This window comes from Penaeus monodon, chromosome 5 (genome assembly GCF_015228065.2).
Source record: "Penaeus monodon isolate SGIC_2016 chromosome 5, NSTDA_Pmon_1, whole genome shotgun sequence".
In the NCBI taxonomy this organism is placed as follows: Eukaryota; Metazoa; Arthropoda; class Malacostraca; order Decapoda; family Penaeidae; genus Penaeus; species Penaeus monodon.
Genome location: NC_051390.1, coordinates 13,377,117 through 13,387,116, shown reverse-complemented (window position 1 = coordinate 13,387,116; position 10,000 = coordinate 13,377,117). Strand labels below are relative to the sequence as shown.

Here is a 10,000-nt window from a genome sequence, read left to right as displayed (position 1 = left end):
TTGATGGAACAAGACCAAACGAAAAAATAGGCACAAAGCCGTGCAAATGAAATGTGCTCTAGATTCGCTTTCTCGACACAGAAAATAATCCACCATTTTCGCCTCCCAGTCTCGACCTGCCTCACTCACACTTCACTTTTCCGAAGGTTCCTGAGCCCAGAGTATTCCCGATCTGGTAATGGCCGATCTTCATAAGCGTGATGGTTTGGGAGCCGGGGCCCCCTTGTCCCTGGCCGACCTCCATGGTGACGATGGTGACACTGCCTTGTTTACTTCGAGCAGACGACGCAGACGCACCGCGACGTCCAGGGCGTGACGTCACATCTTCGTGCGCACTGTACTTCTGTCAGAGGGTGCGGGGTATCTAATGTTGAAAATGGATGGGTATATAAAGGAAAAAGCTATTTTAAAGTCATCGGTTGCTTTCTTTAGGAAGAAAAGTTGTTTAGTTGATTCGTCTGTGAGTTTCTAATGTGCGTGCATCTTTTTTATATATTGACCATTGAGAGATGTAGCAAAGAGGATTCGCAACTATCTCACGTAGATTCTGTGCGAGAGGATTATCAACTAGAAGACGATTGTCTGTCTGTTTGTCTCTCTGTATACACACACACACACACACACACACACACACACACACACACACACACACACACACACACACACACACACATATATATATATATATATATATATATTTATTTATTTATTTATTTATTTATTTATTTATTTATTTATTTATTTATCTTTATATAAATACATTTTTATACACACAAGCGCGCGCACGAGCACGCACACACGGAAGCTGATGTGAAGGGATGGTGTTGTAGCCTAGATAGTGTTAAGTGCTTGCATGCCTTCTCGCTTGCAGCTTCCACCACTGGCTAGCCCAGTGCGAAAAAAGGGAGCAGCTTTTGCATAAGTCTCCCCTGCCAGGTCACAGCCTCTCCATCATCAAGACTTCTGCTGTCCCTCCTCTGGCCACCCATGGGTAACTGGGCACCTTGCGGTCCCAGGCTAAACTGTGGGGGATCTCCGAGCAGCAGGAGGCCCCAGAGGTACGAGCTATGGCCCACCAGCGTGTGGACACCTCTGGCTCCTACCAACTCCTGCCACCTAGCCACCCTGGGGTAATGGGGCGGCTCGGGGGAGGTGGGCCTTGCCATTCCTCCTCCCCCAGAAGACCCTCCGGCAACGCAACAAGTAAATGGATATGCTGGGGGAGGGGTGCTGTCCCTCCCATCCAGCAAGCAAGGCGGGCTGTGGGTCCCCCTGGGAGGGCAAATGTCGGGGCGCAGGTTTGGAATGAGAGTTACTCATCCCGCCTGCACCCTGGCAGGCACCAGCCCACCATGAAGCTTGTGGGGCAAAGCTCTCGGAAACCCCACAGGCGGATGGGCGGCCCCACAGCCCGCCGACCCCTTTTATTTGGGGCAGCGTTGCAGAAGTGGCATGCACCCGGAGTGACCACCCGAGGCTTAACTGAGCTGTCCTGGTAGGTGCTTGGAACATCCGGTCCTTGCGGCAGGATGAGCAGGAATTGAAGTGACTGGGAGTTGGGGTGGCTGCCCTCTCGGAGGTGAGAAGACCTGGTAGCAGCACGATCAGTGTGGGTGGGTACACCTACTACTGGTCGGGCCGCAGTGATGGTCACCACCTCCAGGGTGTAGCCATAGCCATCTCCAGCCGACTTCAGCCCTCGGCAGTTGAGGTGACACCGGCTGATGAGCGTATTATGGCACTGAGACTGAAACATGCTTTTAGCTTCATGTCTCTTATTGCTGTATACACTCCTATGATGTATGATGTGAAAGAGGCATTCTACACCAAACTCACATCTGTGGCAGACAATTGCCCCCAGTCAGATATTCGCATTGTTCTGGGCGACTTCAGTGCGGTATCCAGCTGTGACTGAGCTGGCTATGAGATGTCTATCGGCCTCCATGGCTCGGGAGCTAATCCCAGCAGCGAGAATAGCCTCCTTCTCCGGGACTTTGCTAGGTCCCAGAAAATGAGGATCTCTGGCTCATGGTACGAGCGCTCCATCCTGCATCGCTGGACATGGTACAGCGATATGGGTACAGTGGCCAAGGAGATCGACCACATTCTTGTTAGCACGCGATGGAGGATCCTCCAGAACTGCAGGGTTTACCAGAGTGCCGAGTTCTGTGGCACTGACCATAGGCTGGTTGTGGCCACCCTAAGGTATTTCACCTGGACAGGCTAAGGGAGGAGGTGTGTGCCCATGGGTTCACCATGGCAGTCTCTGACCGATTCACAGAACTCAACAACCTGACGGACCCAGTTGCTCTGTGGGAGCTCTTCAAGCGCGTAACACTTAAAGCAGCCCAGGAGTCCATTGGCGTACACTCAAGGGCAAGGCAGAATTCCATCTCCCTGGAGACATTAGAGGCCAATGAAGCATGTTGTATGGCTCGGATGAATGGGAATCAAGTCTTGCATCGCTCCATGGTGCATAGGGCTCAGACACTGTTGAGAAGGGACAAGGAACAGTTCATCAGGAATCTTGCTGAGGAGGTTGAAGGCCATTTCTTGGTAAACGACCTTCGCCCTGCCTACCAAACCCGGAGAAAGCTGAACTCTAATGCTGCGTTCGGAACTCCTCGTCCAACTAGTTGGACAAGTTGGACAAGATGTTTTGACCGTTCGGAACCCCTACTTTCTCGTCCTGGACAAGTTGTCCATCTCGTCCAACTCGCCCTGGTTCGCAGCGGGGCTACCAGGACGAGATGACGTCACAAAGGCGTTTGTTTACAAACAGAGATAATGGCAGTCGTCGAGAAAATTGTTGGTGAGTCTTCTTATTTGACGCTGTGTTGTTATTATTTAATGCTGTTTTCGTGTCTTTTGTTGCACATTTAGTTACTTATGTATCAGAGTAAGTTTATGAAACAGATAAAATCTGCAGTGTGTAGTTATTGTTATAATATAACGAATGTTTACATGGGAAAAGTTTGTGACGCAGACGCATTCGTCTTTCCAGTGTTCAAAGATCACGATAATAATTATTGGCTGGATGCAGATGGTTCAGTGCCATTCCCAGAAAATTCGGTGGTGTACCGTAGAAGCACCGATTTTCCTGGGAGGTATTTTGCAGACCAGGAGTTAACAGTGGAATGGGCTCTCGAGTGGCTACCACGGTGAGTTGGGTTGTGTTTTGGTTTACTATATACTTTCCTATAGAAAAACAAATAAATAAATAAATAAAGATTGAAAGAAATAAAGAAGACCAGATCATATGATGAACTACAATATTCTTGAAATGTTCTTGATATAGGTTATTGTAAAAACTCATTAATAAGTATATTTTCAAAATATGGTATAGTTTTACATCTATGTATGTACATTTACATATATATGGGATAGCTTCATTGTTAGTTTCTTAGTTTCACACATTCATCCAACCTTGCAGTTATTAATCCTTCTATCAATTATCCACACTTTTATGGATGAATTGTGTCAATTTCTCTCACAAACTATATAAATGCAAGTATTGGTAATATTTACAAAGCGACCTTACCTCCTAGGGAATCCACAAACATAACTGATTGAATTAAACAAATTCCTAACTTAGGGCTTTTCCCCCAGAACCCTGTCTAATTGCAGTGGACTTTATATAGACAGACAGACAGACAAAAAGATGTTTTATATATATTTATATATTATATTTACATAGATTACATATATATATATATATATATATGTATATGTATATATGTATATATATATTATATGTATATGTGTATATGTATATGTATATATATGTGTATATGTATATATATGTATATATGTATATATATATATATATATATATAAAACTAAAATATGTATATATATGTATATGTATATATATATGTATAGTATATATATGTATATGTATATATATGTATATATATATATTGTATATGTATATATGTGTATATATATATGTATATATATATATGTATATAAATATGTATATATATATATATATGTATATATATGTATAAATGTATTTATATGTATATATATCTATTATAGGAATCAATTATTGATGTGTGCATTTCATTTTGCAGAACAGTTGAAGTATACCCTCACAGGGTACTTGGGAAACCAGTCTTTGCCTATCAGAACTTTCCTGCTGTCTCCTCCGCAGCCACATTGCCTTCTCTTGCTACCATGTCACCCACTCCATCAGTTCTTCCTCCAAAGCAACATGCTCTTCCTACTTGCTTAAATCCAGTTCTTCCCTCAACATCCACTACACCATCTTCCATGGTATCTACACCAATTACTTCCCCAGAGCGGGTTGTTGGTGTAGAACCAAGTGAAATCGAGGAAATCGAGGGTTTCACTAAAAATGAAACCAAATTTTTTATAAATCTTATGCAGGAATATCTGCAAAAGAATTATAATCCATTGCCGTTCTCGATAGCAGAGTTGCAGAGTTGAGTTGGAAAGGATTAATTTAACAAAAGGGAAGAAAAGGTTGCTTTAGCAGGAATTGGCCCAGAGGATGACGGTGATTTTTGGGAAGAGATTCCATCCTGAGAAACTTCAGCGTAATTGGAAGGGTCTACAGGATGACTAAGAAGGCAAAAGCCAATAATGAAATGTCTGGGAGAGCTCCCAGTAAATTTCAGATTTTTTAGGAGATGAAGTAACTGATAGGGGGTCAGCATGATATTGACTTTCCAGTTACAGCCACAGCCAAGGGGATTCACATTCATCGACCAGATGAATTGGATGAAGAGGACCTTGATGACCCTGACCCTGTGGCTAGTGCTGACCCTGTGGCTGATCCCATACCTGGACCCTCACACTTGGAAGTGCCACCACCGGCACGGAGACAAAGGAAGAGGCGACAGGCCAAGGAGAGTGAGACGGTAGTCTTTTTGAGGGAGAGTGACCAGCGTCACTATGAAATTATGAGAGAAGTTTTAGATGAAATTATGAGAGAAGTTTTAGATGAGATTATGAGAGAAGTTTTAGAGCTCATGAAGAGGATGCGAGAGGAAGTTGTGGATGTGCTCTCTGAAATAGTTAAGAAGATGTGATATATTTTCAATAACCTTTTTTTATGATTATTTTTTTCCTAACAAGCCTTTCTTTTTATTCAGAGTTTAATTTTGTTTTATTATTATTATCATTATTATTATTATTATTATTATTATTTTATATTAGGTGTAATTAATTGCTTTACATTTCATTGTTCATTTATTTTGGGGGGGCTTTAGCAGAGCTTTCTTGTTAATTATTTTGTTTTTATTCTGAAAGCCAGTTTATTTGTTTTGTGTTATTTTCAAAACTAGAGGTTTGTTGTTTATTTCTTCAAAGCCAAAGTTGAAGTTCCTTTTTTCTTATTTTGATTTTTTTTAAGATTTTTTTTTGTACTTTCTAAAGCTAAAATTTAATTTTCCATTTTGTTGTTTTCATATCAATAGATTGTTTCCTTTGTGTTAATTTCAAAGCCAAAGATTAGATTTCAGTATAACAAAAAGAAAACAAAGTGTTTCTTTATCTTTATTTTCAACGCCAAAGTGTTTGTCCCCTCTTTGTCATAAAATACAATCAAATTTTTTATTTTACTTTTACATGTATACATACAGTAACAAGGACGCTTTCTATTTTGCAACAATAGCATAATTCCTATTTTATATACATAGTGCATATATTTTTTTCTTTATTAAGGGATTGATTTATGTTCATGTTAAAAATCACATACTTATTTTGAATTAAAGATAAGACTTTTCTGTGATAATGAAACATTGAGTGAATTATTTATTTTATTTTTGTACAAACAATGTAATATCATATTAAAGAAAGAGCCTGATTTTTGTACAGCTTAATGTTTTATTTTGTAAGTTTGTATCAAATATGTTGAAATATTTTGTCTGTTTACAATTCATTAAGTAATGGAATTGAGATTCTGTGATAACTGGTGCTTAATATATATTCCCAGGTTGTTCTGTGATAGTAAGATAATGCAATTGTTACATAAGGAATGTATATTTACAATGAAAGATAATATTATAGAAATGTATATACACACAATAAAATATTTGAGATTCTGTCATAACTGGTGCTCAAGATAAAATGTATTCTCAGGTTGTTTTGTGATAATAAAATGATCCTATTGTTACATTTCATAGGGAATGTATATTTACACTAAAAGATAATATTTTTATACAAGAATGTATATTTACAATAAACCAAACAGTATAATTAAGTTTTAATGGATGATACCATTGATATATATTTAAAGATCTGAAATAAGAAAATATACAACAAAAAGAAACAATTGTTCTATTCAAAAATGACAAAAAAATATTTTTTTAAATACCTCTAAATTACAAACTTTAAAATTAACTCTTACTTTTTTATAACAGATGTCGCAAAAAAATGGGAAAAAATAAGCTTAAATCTTTGTTAACCACTTTCTTGCTTTACCTTTTATATGAACATTATTCAGTTTATCTTGAAACAGTGAACACTCTTACTTACCCTTATTTTCATACTTAACTTTTATAGTTACATCTTCAGGGCCATATCTTTTCTATTTCCAAAATTGTTCATTTTCATCATCATGTCTAGGGCAGCCTTCCGGATGTTCACTGCATCTTTTTTCCATACACATGTTATGAAGAGTGCAGGCTGCCAAAACAATCTTAACACATGTCAGCAAACTTGTGTTTTGTAAATCTCGTGTGCGCCGGAATCTACACTTCATTCTTCCAAAGGCATTTTCAATAATGACTCGGCCTCTGTGTATTATTATGTAAATTCTCTTGAGGTAGAACTCCAGTATCCCTTCCTGGTGTGAGGATGAAATGGCAAAAATCATTTGCAATGTATGCAGTGTCACCCAGCAAGAAATACCCTGCCATCTTCTCTGCTCTTTCTGCAAAATATGGGCTTATATATATGAATAAAGAAAGAAAGAAAGAAAGAAATAACGTAGATAAAGCAAAACTTGGCGAGTTTGGTCCATCTTTGTTTATTTACACGCTGAGCATTGTGGGTAAAGAAGGTTCCGAACGCGGCCTCGTTGTCCTGCTGGTCCTGACAAGTTGTCTTGACGAGCAAGACGAGGAGTTCCGAACGCAGCATAAGCCCTCCTCACAGATGACTACAGTCCGATCAGCGGATGGACGGATCATCTCAGATCATGTTGGGGTTTTTGAACGTTGGGCTGAGTATTTTGAGCAGTTGTACCAGTAGACCCTCCAACAGTTAGCTTGGATGCAAGCGATGTCACAATACCTGTGCCGGACCCACCCATCAGCAAGGAACCTCCTACCCTAACAGAGGTTAGGATGGCGATTTCCAAGCTGAAAAGTGGGAAAGTTGCAGGCATATGTGATATCCCAACTGAACTGCTAAAGGCTGGGGGTGAACCTATGGCTCGGGGCCTGCATACAGCCTGACTGCCATCTGGCAGTCTGGTACCATTCCCCCTGACCTGCTAAGGGGCTTGGTCATCTTTCTCTGGAAGGGAAAGGGGATCGTTGGGATTGTAGCAACTACTGTGGCATTACACCGTTCAGCATACCAGGCAAAGTTCTCGCCCACATTCTTCTGAAACAGATCCGCAACCACCTACTGAGGCATGAGAGACCGGAGCAGTCTGGATTTACTCCTGCCAAGTCTACAATAGACCGAACACTAGTGCTTTGAGTAATTGTGGAACGCCATCGTGATTACCCTCCGGGCTAGTACAGTGGTAACATGTCGGCCTCTCATCTGAGGGGTCGGCGGTTCGTGCCCCGCCCAGGCGCGAGAAGTTGCAATGGTCACCCGGAGGTTACTGCTGTGGATGGGCACCATGGTGGGTAAGGACTAGGTTCAGCCGAGTCAGCACCAGCTGACACACATGAGTGAGTCAGCATTAGTTGACACAGGGCGGGCTCCCCTCATGGCATAGCCCGGGCGAGGCTAAGCTTCGCATATCGGACTTATCCTTATGCCATTGTGAGTTTGGTCGTGGGTTGCTTGCATCCTACATTGATCTCAAGAAGGCGTTTGACTCGGTGCATCGGGAATCGCTATGGAAGATCCTGAGACAGGGGAATTCTGACGCAGATTATTGGCCTAATAGCAAGCCTTTATACTGGTACTGAAAGTGCTGTAAGGTGTGGTGGGGGTCTGTCGAACTTCTTCCCTGTTAATTCAGGGGTGAGGCCAGGCTGTGTCCTTGCACCAACACTTTCCAACACCTGTATGGACTAGATAATGGGCAGAGCTACTAACCAAAGTCAGTGTGGAGCAACACTAGGCAATATCAAGGTCTCAGACCTTGACTTTACCGATGAAGTTGCTATCCTGTCTGAGTCCTTGGAGTCACTGGTGGCGGCTCTTGATGCATTTAGCAATGAGGCAAAGCCCCTAGGCCTAGAGGTCTCCTGGACCAAGACCAAGATTCACGACTTTGGGGGCCTGTTAGGGGAAACTGTCAGGTCGATCCATGCTTGCGGCGAGGACTTTGAAGTTACAGAGAGTTTACATACCTTGGTAGTGTAGTCCATATCTCTGGGCTGTCAGACCAAGAAGTCAATAGACAGATTGGTCTGGCAACAGGAGCCATGAACTCGATCAATAAGAGCATTTGGAGATGTCGGTACCAACGCAGAAGGATCAAGCTGCATGTCTTCAAGGCCTTGATATTGCCAGTTTTGTTCTATGGAACCGAAACCTGGATACTATCTAGTGTCTTGGAGTCTCGTCTTGATGTCTTTTGTAACAAGTCCCTTCATAGGATCATAGGGTACAGTTCGCAGGACCACGTGTCCAACCGGCGGTTACACCGTGAGACTGGCATGGGACCTGTTACTTGCATAATCTGGGATCACCAATTCAGGCTCGTTTCCCTGTGGACGACCCTGCCCATCAGGTTGTCTCTTTGTGAGACAAACCTGGGTGGAGGAGACCTGTGGGACGACCCAGGATGTCATGGCTTGGGCAGCTCGACAAGACCTGTCGCGAGGAATTAGAGATGGGCCGTGTGCCTGCCTGGAGACTCACTTCGAGGGATCTTCATGGCTGGAAGCGAAGGGTGGATGCGGCCATGCGCCCCTGTCGGCGTTAGCCCCTTAATGATATATATATATATATATATATATATATATATATATATATATATATATATATGTGTGTGTGTGTGTGTGTGTGTGTGTGTGTGTGTGTGTGTGTGTGTGTGTGTGTGTGTGTGTGTGTGTATGTGTGTGTGTGTGTGTACATATATATATAAATATACATATATGTGTGTGTGTATATGTATACATATATATATGTATGTATATATATATATATACATATATACATATATATACGCACATATATATATATATATATATATATATATATATATATATATATATATATATATATTGTAAGTAGAACAACAAAGGGAAGTACAAGAAAACACACGAATATGCCGAAAGCCTTTTCACATTTACTACTTCATCATGGCATATAAGACTAGAGATATATAGAGGTATAAATACATGCACTGAGTGGTCAGCTCACATCAGTAATTAGGTGTGCGACGACCTTGGCTAGTTCGTGGCCGCCTGTTATGGTGTTGAAGTTGTTAGTTGTGTTCAAGTGTTCAACAGAGCAGCAAGGAAGATCCTCAGATGTTCAGAGAAGGGGAAGTGTTTGCTGCATCTGCTCGAGGAGGCGCCACGCACGCCGACGATCCATGGGAACATCAAAACCCACAAGGAATGTAACCCCATGAGACCCATCACCAACGAAAATGGGAGCGCACCACACCGGTTTGCTAAGAAGCTTGCAGCACCTCTCTCAAATGTCTTAAACTCCATCAGCGGTTGTCATCTATAAACACCACCGATATGATGGCCACACTGCAAAATGGGATGAGATGCAAAAAGCTTGTCAGTTTCAGCGTCAAGCCACTCTTTACCAACATACCGATTGACGGGGCCATCGAAGCTGCAAAAAGAACGCTAACAAGAATGGACGAGTATGAACTACTGCT

At 41.8% G+C, this 10,000-nt stretch overlaps 2 protein-coding genes across 6 annotated transcripts in view; one reads left to right on the top strand and one right to left on the bottom strand.

Annotated features, from left to right (window-relative positions):
- LOC119572994 (5'-AMP-activated protein kinase catalytic subunit alpha-2-like) overlaps positions 1-319 on the bottom strand; it is a 122,123-nt gene extending 121,804 nt beyond the window's left edge. For 2 of the 4 annotated variants that reach the window (XM_037919977.1, XM_037919979.1), the window contains exon 1: positions 130-300. In XM_037919977.1, the coding sequence (XP_037775905.1) occupies positions 130-244 (115 nt within the window). In that variant the 5' untranslated portion in view covers positions 245-300. Of the gene's footprint in view, positions 1-129 lie in introns of all 4 variants that reach the window. The other 2 variants (XM_037919978.1, XM_037919980.1) reach the window with 2 other exon arrangements.
- A 2,283-nt stretch (positions 320-2,602) lies between these two features.
- LOC119572992 lies at positions 2,603-5,058 on the top strand. Of its 2 annotated transcripts, XR_005228752.1 has the most exons (4): positions 2,603-2,812; positions 3,005-3,161; positions 4,077-4,925; positions 4,974-5,054. XR_005228752.1 is itself a non-coding variant. In XM_037919975.1 (3 exons), the coding sequence occupies exons 1-3, from the start codon at positions 2,788-2,790 to the stop codon at positions 4,450-4,452; spliced, it is 558 nt and encodes a 185-aa protein (XP_037775903.1). In that variant the 5' UTR covers positions 2,603-2,787; the 3' UTR covers positions 4,453-5,058. The 2 variants fall into 2 exon arrangements, 1 of the variants encoding a protein (XP_037775903.1); XM_037919975.1 differs by having other exon boundaries at positions 4,077-5,058.
- Positions 5,059-10,000: the final 4,942 nt, after the last annotated feature.